This window comes from Ranitomeya variabilis, chromosome 7 (assembly GCF_051348905.1).
Source record: "Ranitomeya variabilis isolate aRanVar5 chromosome 7, aRanVar5.hap1, whole genome shotgun sequence".
NCBI classification, from domain to species: domain Eukaryota; kingdom Metazoa; phylum Chordata; class Amphibia; order Anura; family Dendrobatidae; genus Ranitomeya; species Ranitomeya variabilis.
In genome coordinates, this window is record NC_135238.1 from 204,785,978 (window position 1) to 204,807,226 (window position 21,249).

The following is a 21,249-nucleotide window of genomic DNA, read 5'->3' on the forward strand; positions in this document are numbered from 1 at the left end:
GGGTCATTTAAAAAAAGAGGCAGCTACATATTATAGAGCTCTAATTCCTAAACCCTTACTCCAATTAGAATGTGAATACCCTCGAATTAAAGCTGAGAGTCTGCACTTTAAGACCATATTGATATAACTGTATCATGAATATGTTTTGGTAAGCCGTTAAAATGTTAAAGCTTGTGTCACTGTCCAAATATTTCTGGACCTAACTGTACACACATTTCTCTCTTGGTTCCGGAACAAACATCCGAACTATCCTGTATCTGAACGCTAAGATTGCAAGAGACAAGTAATCATGATTTACCAGATGGGTAATTCTGCTTTATGAAAACTTCTGAAGCGTTGGCAAAAAACAAACAAAGGATATCTGCCCTTCATACTATTGCAAAGTAGGCCAGAAATAAGAACATTGGGCTCGATTCATCATTTGTGTTTTGTTTTCTTTTTGACTTGTGGTTTTTGCTGACTTTTTTTGTGGCAAAGTCATAAAAAATGTTTTTAAAAAAAGTGACACAATTCATGATTATTGTGCAAAATCCCAAATTGTCTTTTCTCACCACCTGATATTCAACTTTTTAGCAGAAAAAAAAAAAGTTGCACAATTTGCAAAATTCCAACATAACCTCCATTTCTAGAATAATTCCAGGAGGAAGGGAGCTGGAGCAGAGTTACACTATATTTTGTGACTTTCTTTAAATTTTTTTTTATAAACTTCCATTTCATGAATCTGTCTAGGATATCGGGAAGCGCCACAATGAAAGGAAAAAAAAAAAAAAAAGAAAAGAAGATCAAAAAACTAAACCACAAAAGGACAATTTGGGGGAAAAAAAAGCGCACATCATTTGACAAATTGACAAATTTGTTGCAAATCAAACATTTCTAGACAAATAATCTGATCCACAGCATAAAAAGTGAACAACGTACAGACGTGCGCCCTCTTGTGGCCATTTAATAATGCAGCATAGCACTACCACATAATGCTGGGGAAACATGGTGACGTGCTGCACGACAGACATCGCATCTCATCATTTTCTATGGCGTCGCATTGCAGTTGGTGACGCAGAGTCGCAAAGGTTTTCGACTTTCACGCTGGTCACGAGCTGCACTTCCCATTGACTTAACTCCGAGTGAACAAGATTTGGCAATTTCTCTTTTTATAGCACAATCTTAGCTGATCTTCATATCTTGATTGGCAACACTGAACTCAATCAGCGGCTCTAAACCCCTTCACACTGACACTGCTGCAGCACTCACATAAGAGCCAGCGCTGTGAGCCGGCACTGACACCGCAGCTCGGTACTGTACTGCAGACAGGGACCTGGTAATGACACGGAGTGTGGCTGCAGTGTCCGCACATAGCTGATAATTGAGTTTGGGCAGCGCTCGTTAAGAGAAAAAAAAAAGGTCAATATGCAAATTAAGGGGGTGTAAAGCTGCATTGACACTTTGGTCACGCTAAGAGTACACCGAAGGCCATTCATTTACATGCATGTTTTTTTTTTTATTGCAACTAAACCACTGAAATCTATGCAATAAGTATAACTTTTATGTACCTCCAAGTCTCCTACATATACAGTGCCTTAAAAAAGCACCATACTCCATGAACTTTTCCACATTTTTCCCTTTACACAGCCAATCTTAAATCTATTTTTTGGGGATTTTGTGTGAAATACCAACACAAAAGTAGTAAGAATTTGTGAAGTGTAAAAGAAATGATTCATGGATTTCTAATCATTTAAAAGTTGCGACTGCATTTGTATTCAGCCCCCTGTAGTCCGACACCCCTAAATAAAATCAGGAGTGACAATTGCCTCCAGAAGAGTCCACCTGTGTGTAATTTATTCTCAGTATAAGAGGTTTTCTTGAGAATATGAGGGATCAAACAGTATCATGAAAACCAAGGAACACCCCAGACAGGTCAGAGATAAAGTTGTGAAGAAGAGTAAAGCAGGGTTAGGTTATAAAAAAAATAGCCCAAGCTAAAATGGAAGTAGTATGGCACAGCCACAAACCTACCAAAACATGGCCGTCCACCTAAACTGACATTCCAAGCAAGGAGAGCACTAAACAGAGGAGCAGCAGAGAGGCCCATGGTCACTCTGGAGGAGCTGCAAAGATCCACACCTCAGGTGGGAGAATCTGTCCACTGGACAACTATTAGTCGCATGCTCCACAAATGTGGCCTTTATGGAACAGTGACAAAAAGAAGAAAGCCATTTTTGAAAGTAAGAAATAAGAAGACCCATTTGCAGTTGGCAAGAAGCTAGCATGTGGAAGAAGGTGCTCTGGTCAGATGAGACCAAAGGAGAACTTTTTGGTCTAAATGCAAGTTGCTATATGCGGTGGAAAACTATCACTGCATATTAACCTGAAAACACCATCCCCACCGTCAAACATGGTGGTGGCAGCATCATGCTGTGGGGAGGCTTTTCTTCAGCAAGAACAGGGAAGCTGGTCAGAGGTGATGCAAAGATGGATGAAGCTAAATACAGGGCAGTCCCGGAGGAAAACCTGTTAGAGGCGGAAAAGACTTGAGACTGCGGCATAGGTTCACCATCCAGCAGGACAACAACCCTTAACATACTGCCAGAGATACAATGTATGGTTTAGATTAAAGCACATTCATGTGTGTGAATGGACCAGTCACATTCCAGACCTATATCTCATAGAGAATCTGTGGCAAGTCTTGAAAATTGCTGTTCACAGACACCGCCATCCAATCTCAAACTAAATCTAGTTTGGAAGGAAGAATGGGCAAAAATGTCACCTGTAGATGTGGAAAGCTGGTAGAGACAGACCTCAAAAGACTTGCAGTAGTAATTGCAGCAAAAGGTGGTCCTACAAACTATTGACTCAGAGGGGCTGAATCTAAATGCACGTCACAATTCTCAGATTTATATATTTTTTTTTACAGAATTAGAAAACCATGTATCATTTCCTTTACACTTAAATACTGGCTACTCTATGTTGGTAAATCACAACAAATCCCAATAAAATGCATTAAAGTTTGTGTCACGTGAAAAAAAAAAAAGTCACAGTGTATGAATATTTTTGTAATCACCTGAACCCCTTTGTGTCACTCAGATACGGGCAGCCATAACGCTCATCAGCAAACACAATGGTGAACTATACCATTTCCCGTGTTATTCTGCAGGAACTATGATGAAAACAAGAAACTAAAGTACCAAAAATAATCTTGTAATATGCAAGAAGTTAGCGTATCCCACAAGTGTGCAAAATGCAAACCCTTGCCAGCGACTGGTTTCCGTTCCGCAGGCACTTACTGCCTTCTTCCCAATGTAGCAACGTGCACTTATGGATCAGTCATACAATTGTGCAGCCAACAGCTACTGTAGGAAAGTGATAAAATATTATATTTAGAGCCAATCTTACATTTCTACTAATTTCCAAAACTCCGACCAGTGAGAGCGGGAACACGTTGAATACCGCCATGTGACATACCACATTATTCTGGGAGAACAAAAAAAAGTAATTTCAGAAAACAATATATTTACGTTTTAATATAGTTTGGGGACTACAGCTCCTATGCATCTTCATCAGTAAAAATTGTTAGACACTAATGAAAATTTGCAATATTCTTTTGCAGCCAGGTTTATGGTCATTTTATTTCTGTCTTAGGTTTTGTCTGTTTAATGGCCAGTGTGAACATGCTCCCATTTTGCATGTATACCAACTGGTACTCCAGTGCATTTTTTTCAGATAAATTATTACCATGCCGGCTTATAATACAGTGAATCTCCTGCATTTCCATTTATCGCTGTAACAAACTAGAAAAAGGTGATAATGTGCATTAAAAGGGAATCTGTTTGGTTTTTGCAATGTAATCTGAGAGCAGCAAGATGTAGGGGCCGAGACCCCATTTCCAGTATTGTTTCACTTACTGGGCTGAATGTTGCCATTTCAAACAATTCGGTATTTTATCAGCAGGAGATTATCACTACAGGACTAGGTGTCACGTGCCTCCTAGTCCAGCCACACCCACCTCACTGATTAGAAGCTGTCAATGTACAGTGTGTGGGCCAATCAGTGGTGTGGGTGGGGTTATACAGGGCTTAGAATTTAGAGAACTGCTAGATCTGCAGCAGAGAAAACAGGGATTGTATAAAAAAAAAAAAAGACTGCAAGCAGGCTAGTGAGCGACACATCTCTGGTATCAGGGTCTCTGTCCCTACATTACGCTGCTGTCATATTACATGGCAAAATCCTGGTGAAGTGTTAAAGGGAATCTGTCATTAGCTTTCAGATGGGTTGCAAGACTCAACCAACATGACCCATAGTGGTGTCCTATCAGAATAAAACATGCAGGAGAGAAGGGGGATGAGACTGGTGCCTACATTACATGTCGTACACAATAAAAAAAAAAAAAAAAATCCCACAATTTTGTTGCCAATCCTGTTCATACCTGGTGTCTGGAGTAAACACAAGTCTTCTGAGTAGACCTTACTACTAAAGTCTCTTGGATTTCATCCCATGAAACATACCTGTTTTTAAACAAATCCAGAATAGAATATTGGTTACCTGAAAATTGAAAGTTTTACAAGATATAAACACAATGAACAAACAGCTTAAAGCATGCCTGTGGTCAAAGGTAACTTTTCCGGATATGCACAACTGACGCAGTTTTTTTTTTTATACAATATCAAAGTCACTGGCATTTCACTCACCTGAACTTTCTGTGTAATCCCAGGTAGACCTTCTGCAGAATTTCGCCGGTATCAGCGGCAATACGAAGCAGCCAGTTGTGGCCAGTTACAGCGATAATAGAGGGGGTATAGTCTGATGCCTGAGCGAGAGGCTCTCCCTACAGAGGGACATTGATAGTCAGAAAATACAGAACAGAATATCCACAAATAAGCTTCAGAACATAACAGAATAATCCTGACTCCTGGGGACGAACTCAACGTCGTCCGCACTTATACAGCAAACACAGCATGAACCTAGCCTGCAACAAAATGGGGGCGCTGACACCGATAGCCAAGCACAATGTTAGGATTTCAATTCCCTTGTTTTTAGAAGGGGTCTTCACTCCAAATGTACACTTTATAAAGAATATTTACAGGGGCGAGGCTGAGAGGCGAATGCGGGCAGACGTGCTTCTTCTGAGTTTGCGCTGCACTCATCATGAACGGTCCATTTGGCACACCAGAACTGACCGGTGCGAGTCCCGCTGACACAGCTCTCCTCGACTTAGGAAAATGTTTCTCGGGAAGCGGCACTAAAAAGTCTTGAAGAGAGGACAATGTGGTATCGGACAATAACCAAGATGGCAGCCGGAGGCAGAAGGACACGAGTGGGGAAGTGGCTGTGCGGCTGGAACAGTATGCCCACAAGCCACCTTCTTCAGGTCCCCTGAACCAGAGGTCAGAGGCTGAGGGGATTGTTTGCAGAAGGGTCCCGCTTTATGGCACTTGCTCAGGAGGCGGCGGAAGAGTCCCCTGTTATGGATTATTTCTTTCAAAGCCAAGGCATCGCTGGTGAGACACCCAAGAGGAATCTGTGCAACCCTGGAGAAATTTCCCTAGGAGCGCCTTCTCTGCAAGAGGTCTTAAATGCAGTGAATAAATGTAACTCCACGCTCCTTACACTGACGATATACAGAAGACTATTTCTATAGTTAAATTGCAAAAAGTGGCAGAGCACATGACGGCAGTGGAGGGCAGAGTCAATAAGAAGGAAGATGCAAGAACATCCAAAGTCATACGAAAGCTGCAGAGCATTACTAGCTAAGATAGACAATTTGGAAAACCACCAGAGATGCAACTGTATCAGGCTTTTTGGGGTTCCTGAAAAAGAGGAAAGGGGAGACCCTGATGGCTTTTTTGAAAAATGGCTACTGGACCCCTTTAGTAAAGATGTCCTCATTCACATCTCGCACAGACCCCCTCAGGTCCCCAGAAGACCAGGTTTGGTGAGCAGACCCCCTCAGGTCCCCACGAGACCAGACCTGGTGGGCAGACCCCCTCAGGTCTTCTCGAGACCAGACCTGGTGGGCAGACCCCGTTAGATTTCCTTGAGACAGGACGTGGTGGGCAGACCCCCTCAGGTCTCCTCGAGACAGGACCTGGTTGGCAGACCCCCCTCAGGTCTCCTCGAGACAGGACCTGGTGGGCAGACCCCCCTCAGGTCTCCTCGACACCAGACCCCCTCAGGTCTCCTCCAGACCTGATGGGCAAACCCCCTCAGGGCTCCTCGAGACAGGACCTGATGTGCAGACCCCCTCATGTCCGCATGAGACAAGACCTCGTGGGCAGACTCCCTCATGTCCACATGAGACAGAACCTGGTGGGCAGACCCCCTCATGTCCGCACGAGACAGAACCTGGTGGACAGACCCCCTCATGTCCGCACGAGACAAGACCTGGTGGGCAGACCCTCTCAGCCTATTCTGATCAAAATCCTGCACTGCTAAGATTTTATGGAGTGTTCTGGGATCTTTTAAGAAGGTGCCAGGGATATTTCCTTACATTTTTGCTGTAAGAAGATTGGTGTAACAGTTAACTTTATCTATGGAGTGTATGCGGGATGAGCAATATTTCTAATTTGCTACATAAAAGAATATTTACCAATGTGCATTCACACAGGATTGCGTCTTCAATTTTCTCCGACTTTAAACACTTCGGCATTTCATACAACTTCTGCGGTATACATGCAAAACTGTGATGGAAACAAGATTAATTAATATGAACGTGTGCAACATCGCAAACCTATTTATCTCATCTCCATTTCTTGTGCTGGTTGTATTACCATCTGTTGTCCCATGATCCCATTTAGGACCCCCATACATATTAGCCTAATGTCGGCTGAATCTGCTGGTATCGGCGGGCTCGGCCGACAGTCTGATGTGTAAGGTGGCCACCGACTCCTCAGAAAATATTAAATATAAGCTGCATGTCACTGAGAAAGATAAAAACCTGAGATACGATTACTGCCATTACCTGCTGTAACAACACAGAAAGTTATCAAAATAGATTCTTCCATTCACACAGTTGATGGAAGACTTTGATTGCTTGGTCCAAACTTTCTTAAATGTCGTCTTTTTCTGAAAAACAAGAGTTAAGATTTTTTTTTTTTTTTTTTATAGTCGCTTCAAAACATCTCAAGCAAATGTCAGTTCATGGTTTACAATGGAAACCATCTTTTACTACTCCTGTGTTTCAGAAACTTTTATAAGTATTCAGGACTGGGACATTTTTCCTTTTTACTCCTCTGGATTTTTTCCTTCCCCTTCTTCCAAGAGCCATAACTTTTTTTTACCCCCCAGTTGACAGCCATATGAGTGCTTGGATAAGTTATAGTTTTGATTAATACCATTTGTTGTACCATACAATGTAGTGTAAACCAGGAAAAAAAATACAAGTGGGAATAAATGGTGAAAAAAATGCATTTCTATCATTGATTTTATGGGCTTCGTTTTTACATTATTCACCGTATGATAAAAATTACCCGGCATCATGATTCTACAGGTCAGAACATTTATGGCAATACCAAACCAAACCTGAATTTATTTTGAAAACAAAAGAAAAAAAAAATTTACGCAGAAATTCGCTTTTCGTTGTATTTTGTTAATGGACATTTGTTAAAAAAAAAAATTCTGGCATTTCTAGTTATTTATGGCATTTACCATACAGGTTAATTTTATATTTTGATAGACAGAACTTTTACGGATGCAATAATTCCAAACATAATTTTTTTGTATTATGCACTGCTCAAAAAAATAAAGGGAACACTAAAATCCCACATCCTATATATCAATGAATGAAATATTCCGCTTGCAAATCTTTATTCATTACATAGTAGAATGCGTTGAGAACAATAAAACCTAAAAATGCTGAATGTAAATCACAACTAATATCCCATGGAGGTCTGGAGTTGGAATGATGCTCAAAGTCAAAGTGGAAAATCAAACTGCAGGCTGATCCAACTTCAGTGGAAATGCCTCAAGACAAGGAAATGATGCTCAGTATTGTGTGTGGCCTTCACGTGTCTGTATGACCTCCCTACAATGCCTGGACATGCTCCCGATGAGGTGACGGATGGTCTCCTGAGGGATCTCCTCCCAGAGCTGGATTAAACCATAAGTCAACTCCTGGACAGTCTGAGGTGCAATGTGGCGTTGGTGGATGGAGCGAGACATGATGTCCCAGATGTGTTCAATTGGATTTAGTGCTGGGGAACGGACGGGCCAGTCCATAGCTTCAATGCCTTCATCTTGCAGGAACTGCTGACACACTCCAGCCACATGAGGTCCGGCATTGTCCTGCAATAAGAGGAACCCAGGGCCAACCGCACCAGCATATGGTCTCACAAGGGGTCTGAGGATCTCATCTCGGTACCTAATGGCAGTCAGGCTACCTCTGGCGAGCACATGGAGGGCTGTCCGCCCCTCCAAAGAAATGCCACCCCCGCACCATTACTGACCCACTGCCAAACCGGTCATGCTGAAGGATGTTGCAGGCAGCAGATCACTCTCCCCGGCGTCTCCAGACTCTGTCACATCTATCACATGTGCTCAGTGTGAACCTGCTTTCATCTGTGAAGAGCACAGGGCGCCAGTGGCGTATCTGCCAATCTTGGTGTTCTGTGGCAAATGGCAATCGCCCTGCACGGTGTTGGGCTGTGAGCACAACCCCCATCTGTGGATGTCGGGCCCTCATAACACACTGAAGAAGTCTTTGTCTGACAGTTTGAGCAGACACATGCACATTTGTGGCCTGCTGGAGGTCATTTTGCAAGGCCCTGGCACTGCTCCTCCTGTTCCTCCTTGCACAAAGGAGGAGGTAGCAGTCCAGCTGCTGGGTTGTTGCCCACTTACAACACCCTCCATATCTCCTGGTGTACTGGCCTGTCTCCTGGTATCTGCTCCATGCTCTGGACACGACGCTGACAGACACAGCTACCCTTTTTGCCACAGCTCGCATTGATGTGCCATCCTGGATGAGCTGCACTACCTGAGAAACTTCTGTGGGCTGTAGGCAACGCCTCATGTTACTGTGCAGGACCTCTAGGGGTGAGAGGTGAAAGGATGAGAACAGAGAAATGGTCTGTGGTCACCCCCTGTAAAACCACTCCTTTATAGGGGTTGTCTTGCTAATTGCCTATCATTTCTAACTGTTGTCTGTTATACTTGCACAACAGCAGAGGAAATTGATTCACAATCAGTGTTGCTTCACAACTCGATGGGCTGATTTCACAGAAGTATGCTTGACTTGTAGTTACCTTGTAATGTTCAAGTGTTCCCTTTATTTTTTTGAGCAGTGTATTTTTATTTATGGGGTAGAAGGGGGGGGGGGATTAGAATTTTAATATTGTTCTTAACATTTGAAAAGGTTTATTTTTTAATTTTATTTAGTTCCCCTGTGGGACACAAACCTGCGATTGATCGCTTACTCTATATACTGTAATTACGCAATGTTGCACTATATAGAGAAAATCCTGGTATCATCACAGAACACTTGTTCATCAGATGCAATGATCTTTATGTCGGCATAAAAAAATTCGTTATCGGCAGCACATTGTCTGGTGTAAACAGATCAAGTGTTGCAGATAAATAAGAAACTATATAAGGGTGCAAAACAATGGTGTCAGCGATCGTTCTGTCCCCCTCATCACTGTTTCATCGACCCAATGTTTACCGATAGGTGACTATTTATCAAAATTGATCGGCCAGACCAAAGGTTATTAGAAACATTTTGTCACGTTCTGCCTTGGGAGGGGGAATGCAAGAGTGAGTTTTGGCAAGTGTTCAGAAATTTTTTTGTGAGTAGCATAATATAAGGCAAGAAAGCCGGATTCCAGCAATGTATCACTTACCGGACTGCTTGGTGTTGTGTAGTTAGAATCCTTGTGTGTTGTAGAAGTAGCAGAACTAAGACTTCTGTTCTGTGTATAGCCCCGCCCACACACTTGATTGGTAGCTTACTTCCAGTTCACAAGAAGCTGCCAATCAGCGATGGGGGCGGGGTTACACAGTTTAAAGGGAACCTGTCACCCGGTTTTTTCAATATGAGGTAAAAATAATGTTCAATAGGGCCTGAGCTGTGCTGTACAATTGTGCCTTTATTATCCCGATTCCCCACCTTTGCTGCCAAAATACCTTAGTAAAGTCGCCGTCGTCTGGTCAAATGGCGTTGTGAAATCGCTGTTTCTCCCCCACCTCTTGCTTTTCTTCCCGGTGTTGGTGTAGTGTTTCGTGCCTGTGCATTACAGTCTCTTCACTGTAACCTCTGTGCAATACATACTGCGCATGCGCAACAGCCGAATGCACTGCGCAACGGCAAAAAAAAAAGAGCGTGATCTGTGCTATTCACCGGTTTATCGGTGGCGGCGGCCATCTTCCTGAGGCCGCGCATGCGCAGATGGAGTGCTCTGCTTCCCGGGGCTTCAGGAAAATGGCCGCCGCGATCTCCATCTGCGCACATGCGGCATCCCGTGGCCATTTTCCTGAAGCCCCGGGAAGCAGAGCACTCCATCTGCGCACGCGCGGCCTCAGGAAGATGGCCGCCGCCACCGATAAACCGGTGAATAGCACAGATCGCTTCTTTTTTTGCCGTTGCGCAGTGCATTCGGCTGTTGCGCATGCGCAGTATGTATTGCGCAGAGGTTACAGTGAAGAGACTGTAATGCGCAGGCGGGAAACACTACACCAACGCCGGGAAGAAAAGCAAGAGGTGGAGGAGAAACGGCGATTTCACAATGCCCATTTGACCAGACCTGCGTGATTGACAGCCGAAAAATATGACTTTACTAAGGTATTTTGGCAGCAAAGGTGGGGAATCAGGGGATAATAAAGGCACTATTGAACACTATATTTACCTCATATTGAAAAAACGGGGTGACAGGTTCCCTTTAAGATGACTGCTGTGTACATGATACCTAGTCTAGCAGTGATAATCTCCTGCTGATAAAACACTGATTGAATTGAAACTAAGGAACACAGCCGAGTAAATGACACATCCTTGGTATCAGGGTCTATTGCCTTATATAATTCCGCTCTTAGATTAAATAGCAAAGAATATGCTGATGGATTCTCTTAAATCAGAGACCCAAAGTAAAATCATTCCCTACAGTACAGTACAGTACAGTCTAAACAAAATGTTCACAGAGTCCAACACAGGCAATCATTACCTGACACAAAATTGTCCTTAAAATATTCAAGGTGATCCTGTGATTACTATAGGTGGCTTTTGGGAAGGATCCCAGGGACCTTCTACTGATGAGGATACAGACATTTTCCACCGTCCCCGACCTGGAGTATAACGTTCTGCGCGTCCTTTGTGGCGCTGCGCTGGGGATGACGCTGCAGTCCGGGCTCAACACGTCTAAGTAAATAGTATTAATGGAGTTATATAATAGCAAGTTATACATCACAACAAAAAAGGTCAAGGAGACGGCTAAAGACACAAAGTTTCAGGTTAGCAAGAATGTGACAAGTGATTATAGAATGACACATCACTGCTACAAAACTGCTGTACAATCCCCATCCCTTTAAATCTATTATTTTGTCTTGGCTTTGTTTTTGCTTGATTTCTAAGATGCTTTATTTTTTTCTGTAGTTCGCTATAGCAATAATAATAATAATAATAATAATAATAATATAGCACAATTTTCTTCAACTGGGCAAAAAAAAAAAAGAAAAAAAAAAAAAAGTTTTGATTCATTAAACAATTTTCAACTTTTTTTTTTTTTTTTTACTGGTGTAAAACAGCCTGAAATGTTGCAACATAGTTTCACAGGAAGAAAAGACAGAATGAAATGGTTTACATTTCCTACTGATTTCAGTCCAGATTCATCACTTGTGTTCTTTAAGTCACTTTTTTTTTTTTTAACACCAAATTCTTCAAAATGGCACAATTGGTTCATACATTTTGGGCAAAGTAAAAAAACAAAACAAAAACACTTGATCATTGCATTTTCCCCATTTTTTCTCTTTCAATTAGTTACCCTTTGATTTGCAAACAATTCACAACCAATTTTTGCCTTTTTAAAACTTGTCTTTTCTACTTCAGATTTCTGATTTTTACATCAATGTGTTTTTTGTTTTTTTTTCAGAAGGCAACGAGCGATTCTTCAAATTTACTTATTTCTCTGCTCAGAGGTTTTTGATTTTTGGGGGGCATAATTTTTTGCAACATTTAGTAAAATGTGGGTCAAAGACAAAAGTAAGGAGCAGATTTTATATTGCACAGAATTCATGAACCGTTTTGAAGAATTTGGCTCAAAAGACATCAACAAAAGCCACAGGACAAAAAAAATAAGAGATACAAATAAAGACAGCACTAATGAGTTGGGGCCTTAGCAATTGTCTTTCACCGGTTTTGCGCCTTTAAGGCTATGTGCACACGTTGCGGATTAGGCTTAGGAATTTCTGGTGCGGATTCTGCCTCTCCTGGCAGAAAACGCACCTGCGGTTTTTTGTGCGGTTCCGCAGCGTTTTTTTGTGCGTTTTTGCTGCGGTTTTCTTGCGGATTTGCTGCGGGTTTTACCCCTGCGTTTTTTTTATAATGGAGTGGGTACAAAAACGCTGAAGATTCACAAAAAAGAATTGACATGCTATTTCTTTAAAACCGCAGCGTTTCTGCAGCGGATTTTCCGCAAAGTGTGCACAGCATTTTTTTTTTTCATTGATTTACATTGTACTGTAAATCAATTACGGATCTGCAGCGTTTCTGCGCCGCAAAAAAACGCTGCGGATCTGCAGCAAATCCGCAACGTGTGCACATAGCCTTAAAGTTACAACTTATCCAAAATTCCAAATGTCCATGAAATCACTCCGGAGGGGGAACTGAGGCAGATTTGTGACTTTAGATGCAGAAATCAAGGGAAAACATCTGGAAAAAAAACAAACTCTGCACACAATGGAGAGAGAAAAAAAAAAGAAAAAAATTGACACACAATGGACCTTAAAAAAAATGGCAGAAATGGAAAGATGAACATAGAGCAATAAAGGCAAAAAATAACAAAAAATAAGAAAAATGGTGTAAATGCAAGAATGAATGGGGCCCTTAGTATTAGTGTTTCACAGGTTAACTCCATTTTCCTACGTCGTATGCTTGCACCATAAAGTGCACCAGATAGCAGTAACAATAGCTCACACACTCATTCGCGTATCCTTCCACTAATTAACTCATTAATACACAGAAACTGCACATAACAGGGAGTCATTACTGACAGGCAGGGTAATTACTCACTTCTTGCCATCCCACACACCATTTAAATGGTTGCAGCAAAAAGCTCAGAAAGCAGCGACAGGCTATGTTTCATGGTTTCCTGGAGTTCAGTCGGTTCTGGGGTTTGTAGTCTTTTCTACCGTGTTGCCCATAGAACAAATAAGACAATAAACTACACTGTCCAGCATGCACTGCGGCGTGCTGTAGCTGCGGAGAGATTTGAGGGGCGGACACTTCCGCAGAGTATAAGGAGATGGCAGCACAGCAGCTAGAAGCTGCTGGGCTCAGGGCTGCTCTGCTGCAGATGGCTGAGGTGACCAGAAATCACGGTTTTTGTGGTTGTCAGCCTGCAGTGGATTGTGACTGTATAACAGTTAAATATTGTATGAAATAAAGTGTAGAAAAATTTACTGAGGAAATTAAAAAACCTCGGTATCCTATATTTACACACATGTAGGGATATAGGCATTATCGATCTATGTGTGTGTGTATATATATATATATATATATATATATATATATATATATATATATATATATATACTACATAGCTATATGTGTGTGTGTGTATATATGTACGCTACATAGCTATGTATGTGTGTGCATATATACAGGGGTGTAACTACAACAGGTGCAGGGGTTGCAATCACACCCGGGCCCCGGAGCCTAGGGGGCCTGAAAGTCCCTTTGGCCTATAGAAAAAGACCATTGCTATTAAAGATTTAAAATATTTGGGGGCCCCGTTGGAGCTTTTGCATCAGGGCCGATGAGTTACAATTTATGCCACTGTGTGTATATATGTATACTATATAGCTATATTTTTGTGATTATATATATATATACTAGATGGTGGCCCGATTCTAGCGCATCGGGTATTCTAGAATATGTATGTATCTATGTATATAGCAGCCACATAGTATATAGCACAGGCCACGACATATTCTAGAATACCCGATGCGTTAATACAGGCCACGCAGTATATAACATTGCCCACATAGTATATAACATTGCCCACGTAGTATATAGCAGCCATGCAGTATATAACACATCCCACGTAGTATATAACAGCCCAAACAGTATATATCACAGCCCACGCAGTATATAACATTGCCCACATAGTATATAACACTGCCCACGTAGTATATAGCAGTCATGTAGTATATAACGCAGCCCACGCAGTATATAACACAGCCCACATAGTATATCACACTGCCCACATAGTATATAGCAGCCATGTAGTATATAACACAGCCCACGTAGTATATAACACTGCCCACATATTATATAGCAGCCATGTAGTATATAACGCAGCCCACACAGTATATAACACAGCCCACATAGTATATAACACTGCCCACGTAGTATATAGCAGCCATGCAGTATATAACACAGCCCACGCACTATATAACATTGCCCACATAGTATATAACACTGCCCACATAGTATATAGCAGCCATGTAGTATATAACGCAGCCCACACAGTATATAACACAGCCCACATAGTATATAACACTGCCCACGTAGTATATAGCAGCCATGTAGTATATAGCAGCCATGTAGTATATAAAGCAGCCCACGTAGTATATAGCAGTAATGTAGTATATAACGCAGCCCACGCAGTATATAACACAGCCCTCGTAGTATTTAGCAGTGTGGGCACCATATCCCTGTTAAAAAAAATAATTAAAATAAAAAATAGTTATATACTCACCCTCCGTTGTCCAGCGAAGCTCTGTCAATACGCGTGCGGCTGCCGCCAGCTTCCCTTCCCAGGATGCATTGCGAAATTACCCAGATAACGTAGCGGTCTCGCGAGACGCTAAGTCTTCTGGGTAATTTCGCAATGCATCTCTGGGAACGGAAGCTGGCAGCTAGCCGCTCGCGCCTCGGTGGATGACGGAAGGTGAGAATAGCAGGTTTGTTTTTTTTTAATTATTTTTAACATTAGATCTTTTTACTATTGATGCTGCATAGACAGCAGCAATAGTAAAAAGTTGGTCACACAGGGTTAATAGCAGCGTTAACGGAGTGCGTTACCCACGGCATAACGTGGTCCGTTAACGCTGTCATTAACCCTGTGTGAGCTCTGATTGGAGAGGAGTATGGAGCGGGCGCCGGACACTGACTGCACGGGAGTAGGGAAGGACTAATTCTCGGCCGGACTGTGCCCGTCGCTGATTGGTCGCGGCAGCCAGGACAGGCAGCTGGCAAGACCAGCGACGCGGGATTTCCTTGACGGAAGTTGCAGACAGACAGACAGAAAGACGGAAGTACCCCTTAGACAATTATATAGTAAATATATATACACTGCTCAAAGAATAAAGGGAACTCTAAAATCCCACACCCTAGATATCACTGAATGAAATATTCCAGTTGTAAATCTTTATTCATTATATACTGGAATGCGTTGAGAACAGTAAAACCTAAAAATGATCAATGTAAATAACTAATATACCACGGAGGTCTAGAATTGGAATGATGCTCAAAGTCAAAGTTGAAAATGAAGTTATAGCCTGATCCAACTTCAGTAGAAATGCCTCAAGAGAAGGAAATGATGCTCAGTAGTGTGTGTGGCCTCCACGTGCCTGTATGACCTCCATACAATGCCTGGGCATGCTCCTGATGAGGCTGTGGATGGTCTCCTGAGGATCTCCTCCCAGACCTGGACTAAAGCATCCGCCAACTCCTGGACAGTCTGTGGTGCAACGTGACGTTGGTGGATGGAGCGAGACATGATGTCCCAGATGTGCTCAATCGGATTCAGGTCTGGGGAACAGGCGGGCCAGTCCATAGCATCAATGCCTTCATCTTGCAGGAACTGCTGACACACTCCAGCCACATAAGGTCTGGCATTGTCCTGCATTAGGAGGAACCCAGGGCCAACCGCACCAGCATATGGTCTGACAAGGGGTCTGAGGATCTCATCTCGGTACTAAATGGCAGTCAGGCTACCTCTGGTGAGCACATGGAGGGCTGTGCAGCCCTCCAAAGAAATGCCACCCCACACCATTACTGCCCTCTGCCAAACCGGTCATGCTGAAGGATGTTGCAGGCAGCAGATCGCTCTCCTCAGCATCTCCAGACTCTGTCACGTCTGTCACATGTGCTCAGTGTGAACCTGCTTTCATCTGTGAAGAGCACAGGGCACCAGTGGCGAATTTATCAATCCTGGTGTTCTGTGGCAAATGCCAATCGTCCTGCACGATGTGGGGCTGTGAGCACAACCCCCATCTGTGGATGTCGGGCACTCAGACCATCCTAATGGAGTCGGTTTCTAACCATTTGTGCAGGTTTGTGGCCTACTGGAGGTCATTTTGCAGGGCTCTGGCAGTGCTCCTCCTGTTCTTCCTTGCACAAAGGCTGAGGTAGCGGTCCTGCTGCTGGGTTGTTGCCCTCCTACGGCCCCCTCCACATCTCCTGGTGTACTGGCCTGACTCCTGGTAGCACCTCCAGCCTCTGGACACTACGCTGAAAGACACAGCAAACCTTCTTGCCACAGCTCGCATTGATGTGCCATCCTGGATGAGCTGCACTACCTGAGCCACTTGTGTGGGTTGTAGAGTCCGTCTCATGCTACCACGAGTGTGAAAGCCCAACCAACATTCAAAAGTGACCAAAACATCAGCCAGAAAGCATTGGTACTGAGATGTGGTCTGTGGTCCCCACCTGCAGAACTACTCCTTTATAAGGGGTGTTTTGATAATTGCCAATAAGTTCCATCTGTTGTATATTTTATTTGCACAACAGCATGTGAAATTGATTGTCAATCAGTGTTGCTTTTTAACGGGACAGTTTGATTTCACAGAAGTTTGATTTACTTGGAGTTATATTCTGTTGTCTAAGTGTTCCCTTTATTTTTTTGAGAAATGTATATACAACCCCTGGCAAAAATTATGGAATCACCGGCCTTGGAGGATGTTCATTAGGGTGTTTCATTTTATTTGGTAAAAATTAAAATGTTAAATTTTTGCAGACTTTGCTTACGCCCCGAGTCTCACTAATGTAAAAAGTATATATGCTAATTTTCAAGATGATTGAACTATGTTTAGAGGTTGCACACTTTTATCAGTTTAAAAGCACGCAAAAAAAACCAAACAGATTTTCAATGTTAAGTATTTTTTTATTAGAAATTCAAACAATTAAAAACTTAGAATAATAGTGACAATAAACAGTAACATTGATAGGCGGTATCATACGTATTAAATTATTTACACTAATGTGCTGTGAAAGATGCAACTCCTTCTTTTGTTCGCTTGCTGACGGCTTTTCTATGATACTCGACAACTCTTAACAAGAACTGTTTCGGTTGTCCATCTCTGATTGAATTATTAAACTTCTTTATCAGAGCAATGCCCTTTTCTGTGGTGTCATTCACCACCTTAAGAGCATTGACGGAGCTTCTTAGTGTATCACTGCAATATTCTTCTACATTGTGGATCCCAAAATTCAATTCAAAGGCCGGCGTCACACTTGGCGTAAGACAATACGGAACGTATTATACGTCCCTACTATGCGTTCAATATGCCAAAATGTCTCCGTAATCGACTTCCGTAGTTAATGCGTTGCTTAGGTGTGGTCGCGTATTTTGCGCATGTGCTTGTGCGTGTGTAATCCGTATGTGATCCGTATGGCGTATTTTTCACGCACCCTCACAAAATGGACATTTAACGGTTTTCAGGCCTGCAAATCATTTAAACCATCATTAACCACACTATTTAAGCCCTCTACAACAGGTGGAGCCCTCCCATCTGCCCTATATGTTCTCTAGCATATTTTGGCTGTGTTGCTTGGAGCTTACAAACATGTCTGACCCTGTGTATTTAAGCACAACTCAGCGGGTGTTGCTTCACTGGGTGTTGTCTCGTCGCTTTGGCCAGCCATATCAGGTCAATGTGGATCCGCGAAGGAGGAGACGAAGATTGTGGGTACATCCTCTATTGACCCAACGCTAGAGTAAAGGCCATTTCCAGAGACTATATTCAGCTTTGAGGGCACATCCAGACAAGTTTTACCTGTATACTCGCATGTCCATCCGGACTTTTGACATGTTGTTGGAGATCTTACGTCCTGGGCTCACCTTTCAGGACACCTGGATGAGAAAAGCCATCTCTGCTGAGGAGCGTCTGCTACTAACCTTACGGTATGTATTCCACATTCGCACATACTGTTTTGTTATTTTGTTTTCTGTCAAAATGTGTGGTGTCCTACTATGTTTCATTAACTTAACTTGGACATGAAGCCACAAGCACATATAAAATAATGGTGTAAATATTCTAGTATATTAAGATTTTAAACTGAAACTTTTTCTATTGTAAATAATGTAATAGTAAATGAAATATACACTTGTGCTTATTCCTGTTTTCGTAGTCATCATGTTAATGTTTTTTTTTCCTTTTTGTTGTATTGCAGCTTCCTGTCCACAGGCTTGTCCTATGTGGGTCTACACCTGGAGTTTCTGATTGGGCGGTCGACCATTTCAGGCATTGTTAGGACAACCTGTTCACAAATCTGGCAGAAAATACATGAAGTTGTGTTGCCTGAGCCAAAACAGGACGATTGGCTTAAAATCGCCACTGGTTTCAAAAATAATTGTGACTTCCCTAACTGCATTGGAGCTGTGGATGGGAAACATATCAGGGTGCGTAAGCCGCCGAACTCTGGTTCCCAATTCTACAATTACAAGCAGTTTTTCTCTGTAGTTCTGTTAGCTGTTGCTGACAGTAACTACAGGTTTATAATTGTAGACATTGGGGCCTATGGGCGAACTGGAGACTCTAGGGTCTTCAATTCGTCCATAATGGGTCGGCGGCTACGTGACAACCAGTTGAACCTCCCACCACCACAACAACTCCCAGGCTCCAATGCGGAAGCAGTGCCTTTTGTTTTGGTTGGAGATGAGGCCTTCCAACTGTCGAGGCACGTCATGAGGCCTTACCCCAGGCGCAACCTTGACCACTGGCGGAGGGTGTTAATTTGAGACTTGCAAGGGCACAGAGACTGGTTGAGTGCGCCTTTGGGATTCTTGTTGCCAAATGGCGTGTTCTTCAGTCTGCCATCCAGCTGAGTGAGGCTACAATCAACGAAGTGATAAAAGCCTGTGTAATTCTACATAATTTCACAAGAATACATGATTGTTCCTCTCCAAATTTTGAAGATAACCTCATGAACAATGTTAGTAGGCCTACCCCATATGTCCCTCCTCCGCGTCGTCCACTTTCTGGTCTTAAAGTTCGTGATATCTTTACAAATTATTTTTTGACTCCTCAAGGTGCTACTCCCTGGCAAGACTATGCATTTTTGCATGTGTAATTAATTAGATCTATAAAGTATGTGTTAACCAAGTTAAAAACTCGGTCTGTTGTCTTTTATTATTTCACATATGGTTATCAGCATATCATGTGTGTGTGATGGAAGAATGAATACAGCGCATCCAGACATTGATTGTTATTAATATAACGTTTTACTGTATAAATTTTTTAAAGGTCTTGGTTATTTTTTGGACATAACCAATTTTTGGCCTCTAAATGGCCTATTTTTTGTGGCCCAACAAATTCTTTACAACATCCACAATAAACACTGCTATGTAGGGACAATACAAACGAAAATTGTGGATAAAAATCATATCTCAAAAAAAAAAAAAAAATGGTAAAAGAAACATAAAAAAACAAAAAAAAAAGAAAAGAAAAAAATTACAAGTCCTGGTAGGTTGGTGCAGGAGATGTAGCTTGCTCAGGGTCAGCATCAGGTGGCCTTCGTAGGCCCAATTGTCCAGCACCCTGTGCAGATGTTGTAGTGGCCTGAGGGACATTAGCCCAGCTATGATGCTGGGAACTTTGAAGAGTGGGGCGAGGATTTGGGAGATACCCCTGCTGTTGATGACCATATGGCCGGGAATCATAACCCAACCCAAAATGACCATATTGTCCATACCCAGGTTGGGACCAGCCTCCAGCACTGGGTGTGGACAAGTGGCCATATTGGGATGGTTGATGATATCCCGCCATATGTTGCTGAGGTTGCCATTGTGTGTTCGTTGTGGGTTGGGGCTGAGGTGTTGGCTGACGTGGAGGGGGTGCTTCAGATCCTTGTTGAGCAGCCAGGCCTAATAATCTCTGAGGCCGCAGAATATTTTCAGGTGACATCTGCCACTGTTCAATCATCTGCATGAGATTGTATGGGTTATTTGGGGGGGTGCATGCGTCAACAAGGATCTGAAAACAGCCTCTCACACGAAGCCTTAACTCCCGCTCTATGGACCTTAAGTATTGGGCAAGGCTCCTGGTAAAGCCCTCCTCCCCATCATCCTCTCGAACCCGGGCCAAATAGCTCATGACCCCAGCATCCACGTTTCGCCTGCTTTGGATCAGCTCTCTTCTGCGGCGTGCACGCTGTGGTCTGACTGCAGCCTGTGGGGATGGATCCAGGGCAACAGTTGGGCTGCTGCTATTTCCAGGGTCATCCTGGCTAGGTGGTGGTGCTGCTGATGATGCTGCGGCGGAAGATGCAAACTGTGGTGCCTCTTGGTGTGGTTCGGATGCAGATGGAGCTGCCTGGCCAGATGAGGAGGATCCAGGAGGGATGGAGCCTGAGGGAGCACCAGATGGACCAGCCACCTCTTCACCTTCCCCAACTGGGTCAATGACCAGTTCAGAGTCAGACCCTGTCTCCCTGTCAGTGAGGTTAGACTGAGTTCTGAAAAAGAACAATGTTTTAGGTTACAAATTTCAAAGGAAAAATTTGTTAAAAAATACAAATTCAAACAAGTTATTGATGTTTTTACTTACGGCCTGAGGTCCATGCTGGGATTAACCCCTTAAGCCCCGAGGGTGGTTTGCACGTTAATGACCAGGCCAATTTTTACAATTCTGACCACTGTCCCTTTATGAGGTTATAACTCTGGAACGCTTCAACGGATCTTGGCGATAATGACATTGTTTTCTCGTGACATATTGTACTTCATGTTAGTGGTAAAATTTCTTCGATATAACTTGCGTTTATTTGTGAAAAAAATGAATATTTGGCGAAAATTTTGAAAATTTCGCAATTTTCCAACTTTGAATTTTTATGCC

The 21,249-nt window shown here is 42.8% G+C and overlaps 1 protein-coding gene across 2 annotated transcripts in view; it reads right to left on the minus strand.

Annotated features, from left to right (window-relative positions):
- Positions 1 to 21,249, minus strand: part of DCAF17 (DDB1 and CUL4 associated factor 17) — an 80,577-nt gene that overhangs the window by 12,153 nt on the left and 47,175 nt on the right. The window contains exons 1-7 of one of the 2 annotated variants that reach the window (XM_077272726.1): positions 13,202 to 13,307; positions 11,139 to 11,332; positions 6,950 to 7,053; positions 6,578 to 6,668; positions 4,680 to 4,816; positions 4,418 to 4,496; positions 3,388 to 3,465 (exon numbers count right to left, since the gene is read on the minus strand). In XM_077272726.1, coding sequence (XP_077128841.1) covers positions 3,388 to 3,465; positions 4,418 to 4,496; positions 4,680 to 4,816; positions 6,578 to 6,668; positions 6,950 to 7,053; positions 11,139 to 11,332; positions 13,202 to 13,223 — 705 coding nt within the window. In that variant the 5' untranslated portion in view covers positions 13,224 to 13,307. Of the gene's footprint in view, positions 1 to 3,387; positions 3,466 to 4,417; positions 4,497 to 4,679; positions 4,817 to 6,577; positions 6,669 to 6,949; positions 7,054 to 11,138; positions 11,333 to 13,201; positions 13,308 to 21,249 lie in introns of those variants that run through there. The other variant, XM_077272727.1, reaches the window with a different exon arrangement.